The sequence below is a fragment of the Lepisma saccharinum genome, chromosome 3 (assembly GCF_977018435.1).
Source record: "Lepisma saccharinum chromosome 3, izLepSacc3.1, whole genome shotgun sequence".
NCBI lineage: Eukaryota > Metazoa > Arthropoda > Insecta > Zygentoma > Lepismatidae > Lepisma > Lepisma saccharinum.
The window spans coordinates 31,514,846-31,537,437 of NC_139231.1; the positions used below are offsets into that span (position 1 = coordinate 31,514,846).

The window sequence follows — 22,592 nt, forward strand, 5'->3', positions numbered from 1 at the left end:
TCTGATTTTGGTTTAAAATATTAAAAATAATGATCAGAATATAAAAAAATGTCTGGTATGCAATCAAACAATAGTTCATTCACATAATATTGGTACAAAATCAATGGAAACTTGTAATTTTGCCTGACTTCCAGGATAATTAGTATTGTGAGGCATTTTTGTGGACCCTCTGAACAATCAGAGTACCGGAAAAGTATTAAGTCAGTATCGGCTCAACCCAAATAATAATAATAATAATAATGAATACAGTGTACATAACTTAGCATTTTTTATTATTACTGCATATACAGTGGAACCCCAATTTTACGTTTTTCAGATGACCAAGTTGAAAACTTAAAATACGGGAAAATATAAAATTGAGGAAAATTTTATTCCATGTTATGCTATGTTGGGACCATCAAGATTGAATGTCGAATGCGGGGAAAATGTAAAATCGAGGTTCCACAGTATTAAGAATAAGGGGCATTGGTTCCTTGTCAAAGTACACAGAACCAAACTAGACCATCTCTGCAGCTTTTATGAGATAGAAGCTAGAAATATACATAGGTACTTATCAAGTACTATTTCAAGTAATGTACTGAAACCTCGATGTTACGTTTTTCAGGGGACCAATGTGAAATAACTTAACTTGCAGGAAAATGCAATGTATGGAAAAGTTTTAGAGCATTTTCCTCTGTTTGGACTAAAAATTGAATGTATTAAGCCAAAAATGTAATACCAGTGAATGTAAATTTGGAATTGCACTGTAATACTTGATGAACGGAAAGAAGAAAGGATGAAGAATAATACGTTGGACCAAAAATGCTAAAAATGAAAGAAGTCTGAGCATACCAGGGTGTCAAAAGTTTTTTTTTCGTTTATGCACAGGACATTGAGACTGGAAACACACGGAGTGACATTAAGCTTATTCTGCAAAGTATAGACCATTCTGTTGTATGGTCTTCTGCCAATGTTACGTGAGAGCCTTGATCCTACAACGATACCATTCGGCCAGTTTCGAGGCCAGAAACGTTTGCACCCCTCTTTCCACAGCATCCAATGTGTTGAACTGTCATACTTGCAGGAAATGCACGAGAGAGTTAAACAAATGCTAATCGGATGGTGCAAGATCAGGTTATGAGGCAACACTTCAATTCCCTTCAAGTCTTGCAGTTTCTGGGTAACAATTCATGGCCAGTGACATGGGGCATTATTGACCTGCAACAAGGCTCTCTTCCAATGTATCAATATTGGGTACTTCTGGAGCATAGCATCATGGACCCACTGCAGTTGTGCAGAGTAAAAGTTCCCATCGATAGCACGACTGGCTGGTACGAGTTCCCAGAACACTGCACCACCAATATTCCACCATATGCACAACATGACCTTCTTTTCAAACTGTCCCCTTTGAACAAGTGGCATTGCTTTTTTCTGTGGCTGCATCCACTGCGTACCACCAGCAGAATATTGTAGAAAGATTCACTTTTCGTCACCTGTAACAATTCAATGCCAAAACCTGTTGCCCTGTGCATTTTGAAGCAATTGTTGACAGATGGACGCTAATCGTTCAGCCTGTTGTGGTGTCAACTCATGGGAACAAGTCAAGAGACAAAACTCCTTTCGTGAAGAGAGCAAACCACGCTGCTTTGGGAGGATCCAACCTGTCGTGCCAGTTACCGTGTACTATAGATCGACCACAAGTAAAAAAAACCTTGGGACGAGAAGTCCCTGCGCAGCCTTCCCTTCTTCCCTCCACCTCGGGCCATAAGGAAGCATGGCCAACTCTCCCCCTCCCCTACTCGCAAGGGTACCGTGCACAGGAGTCGCGGGTCTGCGCAGGTTGTTTTGCTCGTGGTTCCACTATAACGCTTGCATCGGCTGTCGCATGCTGTAGCAGGGTATCGCATCCATGGCAGCAGGTCTACCACATCGGAGCTTATCTTCCATATCTCATGTCCCCAGACAAGAACCGCTTAAACCATTTCTGTGCTGTCCTAATGTTCACTGTGCCCTCACCTTCCACCACAGATTTCCTTCACAGCTTTCACCCCTTTATTTCAATAATGTCATAACAAGATGCGCACAGCCAATTTGTCGGCCTCCATGACAAACTGCCATAATTGCACTGTGCCTTGTCGAAATGTGTTGTGCCTGTGTGAATGTCCTAGTCTGTATGAATTTAACATGATTGTATTGAGCCCATATTCTAATGGGAACAAGGACTAACATGTCAACAAAATGTTCCATGCATGTGAATAGAGTCTGGTTGACCTGTTAGTCCAGGCTTGCTACTTTCTGCTTAGCAGCTCTACTTTTTCAGAAATTGAGGGAGAAACTACTGCCCCCTGTCACACATTTTTCTAACATCAGGATTTATTCTTAATTTTTGGACACCAGTGTAGTTTCTACCACAGTGAGGAACACAAAAAGGATACACGACTCAAAATCATTTCAGAACACACAAACGTGCAGATGCAGTATTATGCCTGGCAGCATTGCAACAGAGCAGCCAATGTTACTCATCCAGCATTTATATTGCAACAGAATGCAAGCACACCATGGAATGTGGCTACAAAGACAATTAGCAGATATAACTAACCATCAAGGTCAGTCGGTATAACTTGCAGTTCTTCTGTTGAGATACCCCTGGCTGCGAATTGATAGGATTCTCAGGACTAAGTTACACTGTCATATGACCTTCTCCCCATTCTCAGGACTAAGTTACATTGTCATATGACCTTCTCCCTGTAACTTTGATTATAGAATTTCACAGTTCTGTAGTATTGTTTTTCAGAACATTTGATATTACGAGGGCCAACCGGAAAGTAGTAACCGTTCGTGCCATGTGGAGCGCTAGTGACGCGAGTAGCAGACGCTCAAGGTCAAACGACTTCAGTTGACTGCTCAGTGTATGGAAAGTTTCGTAGCGCTGTCATTGTAGTTATTGTTTCTGCGAGTGTTTACAATGTTCAAAAAAATTTAAAACATGCCACTTGTGAAGTTAGGGCTGTGATCGTGTTTCTCAATGCCAGGAATGTGTGAACATGTGATATTCACAGTCAATTAAAGTAGGTTTATAGAGACAATGCTATTGATGACTTGTCTGTTCGGCACTGGTGTCGAAACTTGAACTCTGGGAGGGAGAACATCAATGATGATGAACGTTCTGGGTGCCCGTCTGTCATTATGGATGGACGAACTGCTGAGTGCAGACTGCTGGGAAAAGACAGCAACTTTTCCAACAATTCAAGTGTGAAATTTTCAAACATCCACCCTACATACTGGACCTGGCTCCTTCAGATTTTCATCTCTTCACAAAAGTAAAGGACACTTTGGGAGGATAGACATTTCACAGTCTGAGGAACTGAAAGAAGGGGTGACCACTTTTCCCAATGGACTGGTGGCAGATGAATATAAAGCTAGGTTACAAAAACTCTTCACATATTATGACAAATGCTTAAATGTACATGGTGACTATGTGGAGGAGTAGTTTAAAGTTTGTTGTTAACAATTACAAAGTTTTGTCAAAAAATATTTGTTAGTTTTTTGTTTTTTTCATTCAAAAATGGGTATTAACTTTCCGGATGCCCTCGTACATGTTGAAAGAGTATTGAAGTTACATTGTGTCAACTGCAGCACTAGATAAAAAGTTTCTCCATGCTGCATGCTTTCACCAACAGTGAGAGTGCTAACCATTTGGCCAAGCCAGATCTCTCTTACTGGAAAAAAAAAATTAAAAAATCATCCCCTCTGCATGGCACCATTCATGAAGGTGCATATGAGCACCCTGTTCCAGCTGCCTTAACCTCCTAGGGACTCCTCCCCCTGGTATTTATTGATTAGAGGCTGCATGAGGCCCAGAGCTGTTCTTTGCAGGAATGTTAGATAAATTCCCACCCTGTGAATCGAACCTGCTTCTCCGACCAATATGCGATATTCATCGAACCTGCTTCTCCGACCAGTTTGACCCTTTTGTAACAGCATAGAGCTATGCACATAATTAACATAGATTTGTAACAACATATTATGTGATATAACCCATTACAAGAAATTAGTTCAGTAATTATTTTTTTTTTTAATTATTTTTTTTTAACATGTAATTCTGCAATTTGTAATCTTTGTATTTTCTAGGGTGGTTTGAAGTTGAAGATTGCAGCTTTAAAAATTACAAAGACAGATAGGGAGAAGGATAAAGAAAAGGAAACTCCAAAAGAGTCACCAAAGAAAATAGTGAAAGAAACTAAACTAAATAAAACTCCTGAAAAGGAGAAAGTTGAGAAACCAGATGTGACTCCGAAGAAAGATGTGACAACTCCAAGTAAACTGATGAAGTCACCAGAGAAGCTAATCCAGCCAGCCAGTAGGAAAGTGGAAGCTGTAAGCCCCAGGAAGAAACCGGTTGAAAAGGAGAAGGAAAAGGTTGATGAAAGGATTTGCAGGTTACGGTTGCGGAAGAAGGAGGAACCCGAGAAGAAGAGGGACAAAGACATATCACAGCGGGAGAAGGTAGGTGCTACTGCATGTTTTTCTGCATGTATTTATGCATGCATCTTTGTGTTTCTTGTGTAACATTTCAGGTAGAGCAGGCTTGAGCATCTTGTGTGCACTTGACCAGTAAACACCAGAGCAGGAAATTCTGTTTCATTGAAAGAGAAAACATACTGCTGGGTTTGGCATCCTTCCCTTTCTCGAAACCAGATTCTGTTTCTTCTGCGTGATTACAATGCCATCTGTCATCTGGCACTGTTACTTACAAATCAGAGGATGTGAGCTTCCCAACTGTACAAACATCACAAAGATGCCTGCATCACTTCTTCTTTCCTTTCTTCCCCTCTTAACCCCTTAAGTGTGGATGGCATATACCGTATAATGCGCACCCTGTTTTTTGATGGGGAAAAGTGACAAACAATTATATCTCATATATAATAATCCAGTTTTAAGAAATGGCTTTCTTAGTTGTAGGTCGTAAAGCTATTGTTATGTTGATCAAGAGTGAATGACATCATATTTATTCAATGAATCACCTGTTGCTATGTGGCCCAAGTGGAGAAGAATATCATGTGTATGCAATGAGTCACTAACCCACAACACCTCCCCCCCTTTCCCTCTACTGTGTTTAGCATCCCAAAGCTTTCACTCTTTAACCATCATGTTTATTTAATAGTAGAAAGCGAGATCAAAATTACATTATGGATTTGCAGTGCTCAGGAAGTTATTTTCTATTATTTCTTGCCCAACAAATACTGCTGATACGCATCCCATGTGATGGGAGGTGCATTCTCGAATTCTGCTAGAATGGCACTCCTTTTCTTGGTGTCGCAGAACGTTACATTACAAAGTGAAAAATCATGGAAAATGGTCTTTAAACTTTTATACATGGTTTTCCTGATTGCTTCTTTACTTTTTTCTAAAAAAACTTCAAAATATATATACTTTTTTCGTGACTAACGTAACATTTATACGAGGCACATTCAGGACCCTCAAACTAGCAGTTAGCAGTACAAGATTTCTTCCATTAAGGCATTTACACACCTGCAACATCTGTGGTGATTTTTACCTGGGGGAAACATCAACGGCCCTCAACCTCCGCATCAATAACCACCGCTCCTCCACCCACAACCTGGACTTCACTGTCGCCGTCCACACCAACCACCACAACATCAGTTTCAACGACTGCTTCCGGGTAGCGATCATCCACCTCCTACCCCAACCAGCCAACACCTCTGTTCGCAAAAGATGGGAGAGGGCCTATATATCGGCCATGAGTGCAACCACTCCACCTGGCCTGAACAAGGCCACCCAGTAATGCCCAACCCTCACCCACCCTCCCGCCTCATCCTCCCCACTCACAGTTTACGACGAGCCTGGTGACGAAACAGTGTTTTTTTCGTTCTACGCACCGCTTCTTCTTCAATGGGGACCTGGCAACTCTGCAGGACCCCAACTTCCGGTTCCGTCTTCTGTTTCTTCTCACACCGATGATGCTATAAATTAGCGAAAATTTTGAATTTTTCTACTGTCCGGTGAGTGTTTCCTTTTACCTTATTTGATTTTTACTTAGCCCTTTTGGCCCTCCTTGCTTTTATCCATTATATATATATATATATATATATATATATATATATATAAAATACATTTTAATTATTATTTTGTTTCTCATCTTTTCCTTCATCCGAAGTACCATAAAAATTTGAATGTTCCTTCATTTTGTGTTGAAGTTATTTCAGCCTCATTTCACATTCGTCTATGTAATACTGTTACCATATGCAGAAACTGCATGATTTAAGCTTTAAAACGATATATAATATGATAGGGTTCCGTAAACATGAAAAATCAATGCAAATGTCACAAAATCATGGAGTGACCCTGTAAGGTTTCAGGTTGGCTGTCCGAATTATTCCGTGCATAATACACACCACAGTTTCAGAGCAAAAATTTTGGAAAAAAAGTGCGCATTATACATGAGTAAATATGGTATATGTACCATCCGCAATGTACTGTTGCAGTGCGGAAGGCATATATGTGTGCTTTAACTAGATTTGACTGCGTTTGGGGTATACTGTATTTACTCTTGTATAATGTGCAATTTTTTTTGCAAAATTTTTGCCCCCAAAAACTGTGGTGCATATTACACATGGAATAATTTGGACAGCCAACATGAAACCACACATGTTTTCACTATTTCAATGTGTATGACACATATATATGAGCAACCTCAAATACAAATTACCAGGTTGAATTTTTTTTGGTAATAATCTGAATCTGTCAGTATCGGTTGATTTTCTTTTACCGATACCAAAGATTTTCAGTGGCTAGAAAAGCAGTTGTCTTTTCTTAAAGTTTGTTCACCCTTCATTGTGACAAATTTGAAAACCAGGACAAGAAGTTCCATAGATTTTCCTAGAAACACTGTATCATAAACCCCCACCCTCCTGGGAAGCAGATGCTAAGATCAAAGGCATGGGCAAGTGAAAGCTGAACCCAAACGTGACCATGAAGGCATGTAACCGCTTAGTTAATGCTGTTGGAAATAAACCATTCATTGCCAATTCTTGCTTGAAGATCGTTCTAAGATAGGTGGATCTTTTTAAGCCCCCGCCACACTAATGCTGGGTCAGGTAGTTGCTGAGTAAAAGAGGGATGAAGGTCACTGTGAAATTAGCTTTGTTCTATCTACATTCAACGGGAAGGGGAATCAGCAATTTTTACATATCCTCTCCACTTCTGTCTTTTGTGTGACTGCCGGTATCGGCCAATGAGGGTTATTTATTTCCGCCGAAAGCAGGCCCCCATGCTGCAGTGGTTAGCAATCATGCTACAATGCCAGGGGTCCCGGGTTCGAATCCCGGCCTGGGGATGGATGTTTCTGAGTGTCTATTCACCAGTTTCATCACTCATCCCCATCTTCGCAAATTAGCCAAAAGTGGCACAAGAAGCAAAGTAAAATAAAGCAAATCAATCAATCAATTATTTCCGCTGAGATTAGATTGGGAACATACGGCTTTGAATGGCAGTACTAAGGAAGATAAGCTAATCGAGACTGGACCTACATTTTAAAGTGGGACCTGAACCTCTATGTACCTCCACTGAGTACTGAACACGGGATCTATTGATTACAAGGCAATGGCGGTACCACTACACCATCAGGGAGGCCCCTCTTAAAGATTTATATACACCATTACTTAGAATAATGTACATATAATATTTATCAGGAACTTTACTTTTCATCTGATGGACGTACCATCATTCCTTTTGTTATTCAATAAATATTCAATTTTTTACTTTGACATTAATTTCCTTGGCAGGACAGTTGTTTTTACACAAATTTTAGCAGTCTTAACTACATGTAAGCTAGATGATGAATATTTGCTGTTTTATCTCTGATTTTATAGCATTTTTTTTACTGTTTATGTAATAACAATATTTTAGTCAAGAAATAAAAAACAAAATAGGTATTAACGTTGTTTTTCCTCTGTTTCTTAGTCTGTGGTTACATAAAATACTCCATACGCATAGGAGAAATTAAGTACTAATTAATTAATTTACATATTATTACGAATCCACCAATAATTATTTTAACATATTAAATAGAAACACTTTTATTATTATATTTCTTAGACACTTGGTTTGGACTGGCTCCCCAAATTATATATTTCTAAATACTTGCCCAGTGATGTGAGTTAGTATGACTTGGTAACTAGCCTTTTTATTTTATACTGGAATTATACAAGTATCAGTATCGGTCATAGTATCGGTATTGGCAAATGGTGGTATTGGCTCAGCTCTAATAAAGACCACTATAAAAGTGAAATGTCCATTTCCCATGACTTTTCACTTCGTAGCGGAACATTTTGTGACACCAAGAAAAGCAGCGCCTGCCATTCTGTCAGAATTCGAGTATGCAGCTTCCCTGTCAGAGGTATTTGTCCGGCAAGTAATAATAAAATATAACTTCCTGAGCACTGCGAACCCATCATTTCGATCTCGCTTTCTTCTACTACAGAATAAACAAGGTGGTTACAGAAGTGAAAGCTTTGGGCTTGGTCCACATAGCAATAGGTGACTCAATTAATAGATATGAAGTCATTTGGTCTTGATCGGCACAGCAACATCTTTACGACATAGAAATAAAAACCATTTCTTGAACCTGGATTGTACTGCACATTATATACGAGATATAATTGTTTATTGCTTTTCCCCATCAAAAACCAGGATGCGCATTATACATGCATAAATATGGTACATATGCCAAGACGTTGAGAACATAACAATCACGCCAGGTGAGATTATGCTATCTGCAGTGTAAAAACAAAAACAGTAGCAGAAGAGGAAGATGACTAAAAATAATTATAAGAAGAAAGTGAGTATAAGTTACTTGCAAGGAAAGTTGTCTGCTTTTGTGCGGTGTAGTTCGCACATAATAGAAAACCAAAATAAGATTTAAACAAAAAAATGTGTGGTGCAAAATTTCAGTTTTAAGTCCACTTTGTCCGCAACTAGTCTAATCAGGACTACACCTACAGTTTAAAGTGTGATTAGAATCACTGTGCAATGTGCCTCCACTGGGTATCAAATCTGGGACCCCTTGATTACAATGTGATTACGTTATAGAGTAGCCCGAGTTATACTTGTTGTGAACCTCTGAAAGCATAATTCTGTTTTGTACATAAATTACTGTAGGTCCCGACAAAATATAATTTAAAAACATGTTAATTAAACCTTCTTATTTGTATGTAATGCTTTTATACATAAAATTGGCGTTATACGTACTAATTTTCACAAAATACAGTTGATTTGTACGTAACTAAGCTACAACAATGTTGCAGAAGTATACATTTCTTGTCATTACAAAAACACAAGGCGAGTTTCAAATATGAAACAGGATAGGCAGTCATGGTAGCGGTCTGTCTCAAGTTGCTAGAAAGACGAGAGCGGTACGGCTGTGTCACAGAAGGCAAGAAAACCCGGCACGCAGCATGAAATCGGAGGAAAAAGATTTGCCGCTGTTGTTCATTTTCTTTTGTAAGTAATCATGATATGAAAGTACACATGTTAAAAAGATGCTGATAGCTGGTTTTTGCATTGTTCCATAATGAAAACAAAACTGCTGTTCCTTCTTTGAAAGTTTTCAGTTTCTACTGGTCGGCCATGGAGAACAGAAAGAGGAAAAGATACACGCTTGACCAGAAAGTAAAATTTATACGGGCAGTGGACGCTAATCCACATAAAACTCAAACTCAAATAGCTGCAAGTTTACTTATTCCACACTTTGCACAGTCATTAGTAAAATAAATGCAATTTTAGACAAATTTTTAAAATTTGGTAGTAAATCAACAAAATGCAGTCGTCAACTGAGGGAAGATATGCAGATTTGCAAAAGAGCATTTCGTACCTGGTTTTGGCAAAAGCGTGCTACATCTCTACCAGTTAGTGGCGACATGTTGAAAACAAGAGCGATAGAATAACTTGTATTTTTTCTTGTTCCTCAAAATAGATACAATTATAGTATTTTAATAATGATATGATATATGCTTTGCCTTTACCAGGCTGTCAATGTTGGCACTAATGTTGGAAGTCGCTATGTGCAGAGTATTCTCAAGATGTTGGTTTGTAGTTTGACTTCTTGTCTTGGACTTCACATGATTCATTCTGGAGAAGAATTGCTCACATAAGTATGTTCCCTCTGTTCAACCAATGCACACCACTATAATAAACCACATTGCCGTCATCCGTTTCACACTCTTGGAATTGACGATTATTCAAGCTTCTTACCCTAATAAAGTTCACGACATTCACAGTAACCTTCATGACATTTTCAAATCCAATAGTTTTTCCACATAAATTCTCCTGGTAGAATAAACAATGGTAACGGACAAAATCTTTCCCTTCTAGTTCTGGCTTTTTCCATAGCAGCGCTACAAAACCATCCTTCCTTTCCACCATAGCAGGGTCACCTTAAGTTACCACACCCTGGAGGGTGGTTAAGCTGAGATCGAAACGCTGGAGCATTTTCTTGACGGCTTCAAGAATATCAGTTCCTTTTGTCGTTCCCTTCATAGGTCCCAGCGTTAGCAGTTCTTCAGTCACAAAGAATTGTTGGTCGATGACACTGATAAAGATAGACAGTTGTACTCTATCTTTCGCATCTGTGCTCACATCTAAAGCATGTGATTGTGATGCAAATTCGGACCACCGTATTTTTTAACGTTCCTTCAATGTTAATGGCAAGTTCTTCGACACATCGCACTACAGTTACCCCCGACAAACTCAGCTTTTTAAACACTTCTTTATTATTTGGACACAGAATTCCCCCAGCAGTGATGTGACACTCTTTCATGAACTCGCCCTCCACTAATGCTTTTGAATTTTTAGCTTACTTTGATGCACGCTTCGGTCTCTGCACCCGACCTTTGTAACAGATGCTACTGCCATTTGAAATCACTGTGCAGATGGTTTACTTTGTCCACATGAAGCTGCCCGTTAAGGTGATCAAAATGGGATGCATGATTTGTCTCATAGTTGTGTTTTATATTGCATTCTTTTGCAGTATAGCTTCATGGCCCGCGAGCGTTATTGAAATCGTTAATGTGGACCGCACTGCCTGACGAGTTGAAAACCCCTGGTCTAAGGCATCAGGTTTTGGGATCAGACTATGTGGCATGCACAGGTGTGAGTCTCCGGAAGGAGGGAACCATTCTCCTGAGATTTCGGTCAGCTTACAGAGATGTGCAGCGGCACATCATCCAAGAACTTTGCCAATACTTCGTGCATGAAGGTCAAGTACCTCGAACCCGTTAGGCAGCCCGGAAGAAGGTACGGCGCAATCAAATGACCATCGATGATACCAGCCGATACATTGATGCCAAACCTTTGCTGAAATCCATGAGAATGTATGACGAGGATTTTCATCATCCCAAATGTGGCTGTTCCGACTGTTGAAAATACCTTCCCTAGTGAAATGCGCTTCATCTGTAAAAAGAACAAGCCGAGGAAACTCGGGAACTTCTACACAACGGTGTAGAAACCATGCACAGTAATTGACATGTGGTACAAAATCTGCCTGACCCGTTCCCTGTAGCCTTTGGGTTGGTATGGGTGAAGCTACTGGTCATGAGGAATATGCCAGAAACTGCTCTGAGACACATTCATGTGACGTGCAATGGTGCGAGTACTCGTTGACGGGACCTCCTCTTCAATTTCGAGAGTGTGGCGTGTGTGCAGAGCACCACAGTCGACCCTGTTAACTTTGAAGTTAACTGTTTCTCGCAGCCGTTGCTCTAATCGGACAAAAATTGTATGTGATGGAGTGACACGATGCAGAAAACGCTCTGCCTACAGACGTGCAGCTCTACCAATACATCCAACTTCACCTTAAATTAACAACATGTCGGTGTTCTCGTCGAACGTGTATTCAACCATACTGTACCGTCTTCCGCAACGACTGAATAGCAACTGACGTGAAGGTCGAAGCATACCAGTTTGTAAACAGCGAACTGTCTGCAGCTACTGTTGAATAGCAACTGACGTGAAGGTTGAAGCACACCGGATTGTAAACGGCGAACTGTCTGCAGCCACGACTGATTAGCAACTGACATGAAGGTCGATGCACAATGGATTGTAAACAGAGGACGTTGGAAGCAGCACACATGATATCAGGTGACTGAAGACGTCGCCCTCCGTCAGTGTGGGTTGCCTACCGTGAAGTGGGAGATATGAAATTATGTGATCTTGTCATCTGTGTAGTACCAAAATGGTACGTTTCCGGGCATGGGTTCCTTATCAGAACTTTATCTACTAAGTCCCCTCTACAACCCCTAGAAGTGTGTAATAGGAATTCTGAATCACCCTGTATAATTTTGGTAGACTGATAATTTCTAAACTCGAAAACAGATCCCAGTAGAAATTACTACAATTACTTCTCACTCAGGCTTTCTTTATTTGAGCTTGCCTTGCTAAGAGATTCTATCATTCATTTCAAACCTATTTTTGACACAGTATATCATTTTTAAACTCTGTACTTTTAGGTTAAACATCAGAGATAGACCATGAATTTTGCATCATTTTTGATTTGTTAAAGAAATAGAATGTCTAGTATTACTTTCCAGAATAGTAAATATTTTATACTTTTCTCATTTACCATAATGTGTAAGAGAATTAAACTATACGAGCAGATGTTATGTACTTTATCAAACATTTTATACTGTTCTTATTCAAACTGCCTCACACAAAACAGCCTTCTTTTATACAAAATTATCTGTTCAACCATAGAAATATTCAGAGAAAAATGTTCTATCAGGACTTTAAACTTCGAAATTTTGAATTTGTTTGCTAGTGATCCTATCAGGACTTGAACTTCGAAATTTTGAAATTGTTTGCTAGTGATCCACCTGGCCAGGCCCAACTTCAATCCATCATCGTTCATTAGAGTAATTAATTAAAGAATAGATGAACGAACCACTTATTGGAAATAGCAGAATGATGTGTGTTGATTATCTCACTTTGAGCACTGGCATGCAATAGAGTTCATGTTAAATCCTGGCTGAAAATGTTTTTTTTTTTTTACCCAAAATTTCTCAGAAAGACCCAAACTTTAAAACATATGATTTTGGGTTTTGTTTGTTGAAGGATATACATTTCAGAAACACATTGTCACTTATCAATACATCGCTGCGTTTTAGTCAAAGGGTTCCAGGTTTGATACCTTGGGAAAGTATATAGTGGTTCGGATCTCACTTTATACTGTAGGCCGACGACGCCAGGGATCCTGGGTTCAAATCCTGGCCTGGGCATGGATATTTGTGAGTGTCCATTCATCAATTTCATCATATCATCGCTCATTCCCATCTTGGCAAATTAGCCAAAAGTGGCACAAGATGCGAAGTAAAATAAAGCAAATCAAATCAAATAAACTGTAGGCCCATTCCTGATTAGCCTTTCTATCCGTGAAGTAGATTTGAAACCAAAATCACTTATCCTTATCAATATTGTGTGTTTTAGTGTTTTTAAAAAATCACTTATCACTATTGTGTGTTTTAGTTGTTTTTGTCGCTATTGTTTCTTGTAACACAAAAATATTGTAAAGGTAAAGTTTTTCCCTGTGCATTGCACCATGCGATTTAGGCGTATAGAGGTATGGAGGATAGAGATCCACACATTCTCGATCTCTGCCATACTGGATGTGATGTAATCAGCTCTACACCCCCCCCTCCTAATCCCTCAGGTATCCATTGGTGAGAAACTGGGTGAAGACCTGGGTCGCTTATGCAGGGATATTACCTGAAACATTCACCTGAAATTGCTCCACCTCGGGATTCACCACATCACTCATCCTCATCGTCGCGATTAGCCAAAAGTGCCGAAAAGTGACGCTAAATAAAAATATTAAAAAAAAAATTACCGTGCATTTTGACAGAATTGGAACTAAACGTCCACATTATGGCCTTAAAATTAGCTTGAATGCAGAAAAATCAACGTTAAGTCATCCAAAAGATGAAAATTCAGTGTGCTCGGTTAATAAAAAAAAATTGGGGGGGGGGAGTATGGAGAAACGTAAAGCAGCATATAGACATAGAGACATGTTGATGGCGCCTGCTTAATCGCACACCTACTACCCGTGTAACAACACAACTCTTTATTTCCCTTACACCAAATTAGCATTTAATTTATGTCATCTCTAAATATTCCTTTCCTTTCTGCACCAAGTAGAACCAGATATCAAGTCTTGATAATTCAAAAGGATGCATTGCCGTCTGAAGTGAAATATGGAAGGTGAGAGAACTCCTCAAGGTTGATCTTTATTTTTTTTTTTCCTCCTTTCCTTTCTTTTCTTTTGTCATTTGACCTTGAGCGCTAATGCAGTGAAGGACAACAGGTACGAAAGAAACTTGTCTCGGCAAGTACATGGTGTCATGATACGTTAAGTGCTCTCGCGGTCTGGAGAGTAGCTTAAGATTCGAGTCTATTGGGAATTGTCATGTTTCCGTGTCTTGTGCTGTGCGGTACACTGTCAACAAACGCGTAATGAAACAATTTACCTCACATGCATGTTTTTTGTATTTTTTTCGGGCTGGCGTGTTAAGTAATTGGTTGTTTTCATTGTGTGATGGTTCTTTGACAAGGAAAATGCTAGTTTCTCCGCGCGTTCCGTTCATGTAGTTAATCGGCCTGACTGGTTCTGTTTTACGGGATGTTCCGTGACTGAGCAGGCTATCACGCCAACCTGGTGTATCACGCTGCTTTTCTGCGGGTCGTGAGTTCGAATTCGAAGGCTCCGTTGTCGTCGTTCGTTCAGCCATTGATCGTGAAGTTGAATTTTGAAAGTAGTTGCACAGTCAGGAGAAATTTGTCGTCGTTATGGTCATTATAACTAATGCTGAGCCGATGCTAATAGATCAGTATCGGATACCGGCCGATACTTTCCCGGCGTTTTGTGCCTCCCGATGGCGTAGTGGTAACGTCGTCGCCTTGTAATCAAAGGGTCCTGGGTTCCATACCCGGTTTAAATCCCACTTTAAACTGTAGGTACATTTCCGATTAGCCTATCTGTGCCTAAAGTGGACTTAAAGAACAATTCAACTTTTCCGGCGATTTGGTCTTTCAAGAGGCCCGCAAAAATACCGTTTCGGAGTCTAATTATCCTGGAAATTATGCAAAGGTCCAAGTTTCCATTAATTTTGCATTAATATTGTGCAGGTGAACTGTATTTTGTGATTACATAGAGGTATTGTAATGTTCTTTTGTAATTCTTGAATATTTTTATGAAAAATTCTGATAAATTAATGCTTATATTTGGAAAAGTTACTTACACACTGATATTTATCAATATTTAATTATTGCAATTTTCAATCATCGGTATCGGTTCAAAGTAGTATCGGATTGTTTTTGGCGGACAGTGCCAGATAATTACTATAATAAAAAGCAGAAGAAATAACAGGCAAGATTCATTTACATGACAGGGCGTAAGTTTTAAGAATTCCAGCGTTTTGAAAACTTGACAACGGCAATTTACCGATGACGGTACAGTTGTCATTGCACTGTGAATATACATAGTCTTACCATAAATACTGTCCCAAAGTTGTAAGTAAATAGACACAAAATGGTGAGAGATATTGTAATATCAGAATAACATGAGGTGCATGGATGCATTATGAACCAAAATCACAAATACTTATTCGAAATGGCCACCTTTAGCACTGACAAACTTCTGAAGTCTTTATGGCCGCGCATCAATGGAATTACGCAACACATCAACTGGAAACTCTGCAGCTGCCTTCTGAAGAGACCGCTTTAAACTGTCAATATTGGGATGTCTCTTCTTGCAAGCCATCTCCTGAAGCTTGGACCACAATTTGTAGTCCAAAGGGTTTAAGTCTGGACTGGCAGAGGGCCAATCTGACGTGGATATGAAGTCAGGAACATTTGCCTCCAACCACTGCTGGGTGGTGCGTGCTTTGTGTGCTGGGGCTGAGTCCTGCTGGAAGCTCCAGTTCTCTCCATGGAAGATGGTGTCGGTAAGATTCTTGCATCGTTTCTCAAGCACTGTCTGCTGGTACACTTTGGCTGATGTTTTTACCCCTTTTTCACAGAAATGGAGCGTTCCCTCATAGCAAATGTTCCAGACTTCATTTCCACTTCAGATTGGCCTTCTGCAAGTCCGGACCTATACCCTTTGGACTACAAAATGTGGTCCAAGCTTCAGGAGATGGCTTGGAACAAGAGACATCCCAATATTGAAAGTTTAAAGAGGTCGATCTCTTCTGAAGGCAGTTGCTCATTTTCCAGTCGATGTGTTGCGTAATTCAATTGATGCGCGGCCACGAAGACTTCAGAAGTGTGTCAGTGCTAAAGGTTGCCATTTCAAATAATTATTTGTGATTTTGGTTCATAATGCATCCATGCACCTCATGTTATTCTGATATTACAATATCTCTCACCATTTTGTGTCTATTTACTTACAACTTTGGGACAGTATTTATGGTAAGACTATGTACATACGAAGACTAGAGATACGGCCATACGGTTACAAGCAACCACGCTTCGAACGCCTTTACCTCCCAATAGAGGAGTGTTTGGGCTAGCCCCAAAGATGTTGCTTATGAAGTAACATCTCAGTAATCGAATCTGGTTTTCCCGCCTGTCAACCCGACGTCTTTGCGATCGGACCATCGATTTGCCTTTAAAAAAAAAAATGGTCTTCGTTGCCGAGAGCTTAAATTAAGCATCAGATATAATCCGTCTCCGAGCCATCATTCCATTTTATAATATAAAACTCGAATCCACAAAGTAATTGGTTCAAAATGTAAGCTTCATCTTAGCCAGAAGCAGCTAGACTGGAATAGAACATTAAATATTAATTACAGAACCTTACTTTCTGATTTTCCTTCCAATGGTGTAGGAACATGAATTCATTAGATTTAGTCCCGATTCGATGCTTATCAAAGCTCATACTGAACGTTAATTTTTATACTAATAATGCCTTGACGCGTAGGCAACCAAATATACAGCTCGCTTGTGCGCAGTTGCATATGTAACAGGGTGAAAGCGTCTTTGTCGCTATAAGCCACTGCCGGTAAGGAAGGAACCGGGCGTTTTATCTCGTGAGCGTGAAAACCTATCACGTCGGGAGTTGAAAATTACTCTAGTATCGAATTCCCGAGGAAAGGAACTTGAAATTCAAATTCAAAACATGTTAAACAGTACGTCATGTCTGCGTAAAGCACATAGTAAAGTACGTAATATTCATATAGGGGAATATTTAATTTGTTTACTAATTCTCTTATTTCGGGATGACCTGAGCACGAAATTCGTCTCCCCATGGAGTGAGGAGATCGACCAAACGCACTACGAAATCAGAAATCCTGGTTCGAACCCTGGTCAAGAGAATGATGTGTCATTGCGTTAGTCTCATCATCCGTTAATCTTTCATTCTCATCGCCGCGGTACAAAAGCTACATGAAATGAGCGAGGGATTGAAATTATCCTTTCAATAATGAGGCGGTCTTTCTCTTTCGTGCCATCCCTACTATTCCCCATCCACTGTAAGTACGATGTTCTTATAAACAATACCATGTGACTTCTGAGAAATAGTTCGTTCCTGTTTGTTGGTGCTATTGTTATCTTCCCGTTAATAAAGTGGTCGAAGGTCCCGCAGCTTCAATATAACACCTACGTTGATAACATCGTCGTCTTGTAATCACAGGGTCCCGTCCCAGGTTCGAATCCTCACCTGGGAGTCGATGTCTTTATGAGTGTCCCTTCATCATGGACATGTACTAGCGGAGTACACTCACCCATCATTTTCGCGATTAGCCAAAAATGGCAGAAAAGCGAAGTTAAATAAACAAAATAACTCAATCAAGGAGTCCTAAAAGGCTGCACAGAAGTCATTCTACTAACCAATAGGATTTTTCGCACTTTTATTTGTTTACATTAACTCCAATCTTACAGCGACAGAGGAATAATTCTGTTACTAGCGAAGTACACCACCTTTCCCCCTTCGTGGTGCAAAAGGGGTTGAGATCAGCATGTTTCGCATGTTCAAAAGTTGTTGCGTGACGTTGCGATTAATCGACAGCCTAGCTCGATACCACACAACGCTTACGGAGTCATGAAATATTAATATGCAAGCGGTAAAACTTATCAAAGCGTGGCTTGCGACGGGCGCGGGAGTGAACAGCGTGTCCTTTTCGGGTAGATTTCCCCTTTTCCTACGCATTTCCATTGAATCGCTTCATGAATTTCGTTCGACGCTTGAAGCACCACGGGGAGAACCGCGTGTTAATTGCTGCCCCCTTGCGTTGATTGCTGGAGTGATACTAATTTCTGCAAGGGGGGAGGGGGCGTGTCCTTCAACTCGGGAGTGCGTTGTGGGAATAAGTTTTCTCTAACTTTTTTTTTTTTTGTGAGGCCTTGAAGTTGGAGATAATTATCTCTGGCTGAGCTGATGGAATTGCTCCTTTTCTCGCCGGGACAAAAGTGTTGTGGGAAATCTCCCGATTCTGGCATTGATATAGGAGAGGAAAAGGGGGGGGGGGTGTTTGTCTCAAGCGCCCGAGCCTCTGACCTTGGCTCCGTACCGGAACCGCTTGGAAAATCAATGCAGCGGGGGCTAAGTGGACGTCAGCGGGAAACGTGGGCAACACTGGCCGCAAATATCTCTTGTACGCTGCTCAGTGTTGCCAATCGGGTTGCTACAGCGTGCTCTGAGGCGATAATAGCGCTTTACCAAGCCAGAAATGCTGGGTTATACGGCGCAAAGATGCTTAAAGATTAGGCGAGCGTTTCTTATTTGACGTCGCATTTCATGTACTTTTCGGTTATAGCGACGTTCCGGGTGAATGATGATTAGATGCAATGAAAGGGACGCTTACACAGGGGTTACGCATGTAGGCCGGGACTCGAACGTGGAACCTTCGGTGGCGATATAATTCGTGTCACGTTAACTCGTTTTCAGTCTTGCTAGTCGATAGTGTTGCCCACGGGACGAGACGGGACAGGCTTTTAAAAATTCGAGACGAGACGAGATTGATCATGTGTCCCTTTGACAAACGAATATTTTCGAGACGAGACAGCATTTCCATGAGACGAGACAGGCCAACACTACTAGTCGAGCTCCGTGGCGGAGCGGTTAGCACACCGCTCTACCACGTCAGGGATCCCGGGTTCGGATCCTGACGTGGTCCTTGGTGTATTTTGTACTTTGCGAGTGTCCCTTCATTATATCACTAATTCTAATCTTCGCGATTAGTCAAAAGTGGCAGAAAAGCGAAGTAAAATCGAACAAATAGTTTGATACAGGTACAGTGAGATTATTTTTATAGCATCTGTGGTTGTTCTGCATTTCCATCTTTGGAGCAAGTCACAACTCCGGAACCCTCCAATCAACAAGGGAGTCGTTGACGTCATCTCAACTCATCACTAATCGCTAACTCACTTGCTCACGCCCAACGTTGTTTGGTGGCTTGATATCCTACTCTCGTACAGTAGAGTGGAGATGTTTCGAGAATAATCAGACTCTACCTCAGTAGCCCAGAACATTGTGGCGGAATCATGGTCTAACCGCCGAATATTGCGGGTTCGAGTGTCGTGGCCTGAGTATGGCCGTTTTCTAGTGTCTTCCATTAATTTAATTATTCATTCTCGTCGTCGCGAGAGCGGAAAGTAATAGAGAAAGCTATGCAAATTTAGAATAAACATGTAAGAGACATGAAGTTGAGGATATACGTCAGATTCTACTTTCGGCCCTTAAGGATCATCACCATTATTTACGAGATTGAATGAAAAATATATCACTAGCGCTTAGAATACATAATAATGTATTGGCAGGGACGTGAAGTTTTCGTTTTAACGATAACACCCAAAAATTGAACAAAGCAAAATAAAGTGTTTCAAATGTATTTGGGTAAGTAAAGGAGGCAAATTTTCGGTGTTTCGGAATCGCGAAATAACGCGAATTATGCCTTTTTTTTTCAGAATAATACCGAATTTTGCACTTCAACGCGAAAAACGCCGCAAAATATGCATTATAAACTGGGCATAACACTACTTCTGTTAAAAATAACTATCCTGAAGCGCTATTACATCTGTCATTTGTATAGTCTAGCTGGTGATAGTTCGATTCAAAAGAGATTGTCACGCATCATTTATTGCATTCTGGCGCAGACATGACAGACAGTGTTTAACTTCCTTCTGAAATAGAATTCGCTCGGACGGATATTCCCAGAAGAGAAATTTTGTAGGAACGAGAAAATTTTCAGGGAGAAGCATCTGTATTTCGGGGGGGGGTGTTGGGGAGGTGTATGTGTGTGTACACAAAACTGTATTTTGAGGTCGCAGAGGGATCTTTTGGCATTGTTAAGGAAATGTGATGTGTATGATTGTGGTCAAAGATCTGGGTTATAACATTCAATAACTCTCGCCAGCGCGGCGGTTTTGAAACCGTGTTCCACGGGTTCCTAGCCATTATTGTCCAACATCATTACTAAGAACTGTTATCAGCACCAGTCTTCCGCTACTACATTAGTTTGTCCACGATTTTCGCGTGATTGGGACATGACTCTACGTAAAATACTTTGTAGTTTATTTCTAAAGTTGTTACGCTTCCCCCAGGAAACTCGAACCAGCGCACATCCCTTAGCTCGAGCCCGGAGCCTGAGTTCTTACACCGCACGGCCACGTTATGGGACCTTTACTTGACCTGCCCCCCTTCCTCCCCTCCCAAATTCTCATTCTTCTTCATCTAATGCGTTAAATATGGTGCACTTGGTAGCAAAAGTGGTTTGGAACAAGTTAAAGTAAATGAATTATTAAAACCATATTTTGGAATTTCCCCTCCCCTGCCTCATCGCACATATTGCAGCATGGAACAAGGTATAAAGATGTTTCATATTTATAGTAGAAACTATGTACATGTTGAATGTTATATTATTGTGCGGAAGAAATCCACACCTAATTTTGATGTCGAGGTCCTCGCCCCCCTTACCCCACTCCCTATGCGCTCCTGCAGCAAGCAAAGGAGTACCACCGCTCCAATGGCTAAACATAGAGCCCCTTCATCAATTTCACCTAATCATTCATCTTCACAAGGTCCTCCCCGATGGCGTAGCGATAATGTCGTCGCCTTGTGATCAAGGGGTCCTGGGTTCGATACCCGGTGGAAGTACAAGTAGTTCGGATTTCACGTTAAGACTGTACGTCCAGTCCCGATTAGCCTCCCTGTGCATAAAGTGGATGTAAAATCAACAACTCAAACACATTCATCCTCATAGTCACTATTAGTTAAACATGGCAGAGAAACTATGCAATATTGAATTACTATAAATACAGATTGGGCGATACGTCAACAATATCGGCATAGAATATTACCGAGCATCTTATAAATTACCCCAGTCTAGCGACGATGGCGAGAGACTGAGCTGGTTGTGTGATAGCATGAACAACAACGTGGCTGTTGACTCAGATTTGTTATCACTAACATTGCCTTCAAGGAAACATCGCACAAAGCTATCCCAAAAAGATAACGCGAATTATGAAAGATAGCAGACCATGTGGGCGAGTGTGAATGACTCATGCAGACAGTTCTGTACGATATCGAATATGTCCATGCTGGTGTTGTTCCCTCTGCAATATGCACACAGGAAAATCGAATTTCTTTGAATTTACAAAACACGGTTGGTTAAGCTTCTTAGTAACAATACGGATGTTACTAAAAGAATTTGGTTCCTGTGAAGAATCATTTCTTCGTCGTCCATTTAAATAAATATTTGGTTACGAGAAACTATTTTTTGGCCGTTTCAAAAACTTTTTCTGCGAGTTCTCAAGTTCTCAACCAGCTCCCTTCCCCTATCGAGGAACTAAAATCAAACTAGAATGAATGTTGCTGTAGCATTCGTCCTGTGCAAGTCAATCACAACTCCCAAAGTTCTTTACGGGGGCCATCGTCGATATCGAAATATCGTACAGAGGACCTTGTTACGTTCAGTTCAGTGTCAAGCTTCAAGGTATTTGCAAGGTGTGCAAAATCCCAATGAGAACATATTCACATAGCATTTTTCGGTGAATCACCCCCAATTTCCATAGCATAAGAATTTAGAGTATGATTAAATCTTTTAAAATGTCACTTTCAAGTCTAATTTATTAATTGGGACTAGAACTAAAGCTTAGAGTGGATTCCAAACATTGTGCACGGTGCTAGAGCCGGAAATCGAACCATGGACACCTTGATTACAGGGTGAAATTTTAGATATTGGAACCGAGAACGGGCCTCGCCAGTGGCATAATAGTAACGGTGACGCCTTGTAATCTAGGGGCCCGAGAGTCGAGTCCCGTTAGAAACTCATTACACAGTGGTTCGGATCCCACTTTATAGTGCAGGTCCAGTCTGTTAGGCTGTCTGAACATAAAATGCACTTTAAAAACAATCTTTAAAACTAGAAACGAGATTGATATTTAGATATATAGAAGCGAGATAAAGCCAGGCATTTGCAACTCGAGATCGAGAACGAGGCAGTCTTCCATATTCACGAGACTTTCGTATCTTTTGCTATGCAGAGTTACGATCTGCTGTGTTAAATAATGCGCCCATTTTCGTCTAGTGCAGTTTTCCTAAGTTTAGT

General features: G+C 40.6%; 1 protein-coding gene across 5 annotated transcripts in view; it reads left to right on the forward strand.

Moving 5' to 3' along the window:
• The window catches only part of ash1 (histone-lysine N-methyltransferase ash1), a 154,208-nt gene that overhangs the window by 16,406 nt on the left and 115,210 nt on the right, over window positions 1–22,592 (forward strand). For all 5 annotated transcript variants that reach the window (XM_083118392.1, XM_083118395.1, XM_083118396.1 and 2 more), the window contains exon 7: window positions 4,111–4,485. In XM_083118392.1, coding sequence (XP_082974518.1) covers window positions 4,111–4,485 — 375 coding nt within the window. The remainder of the gene's footprint in view (window positions 1–4,110; window positions 4,486–22,592) is intronic.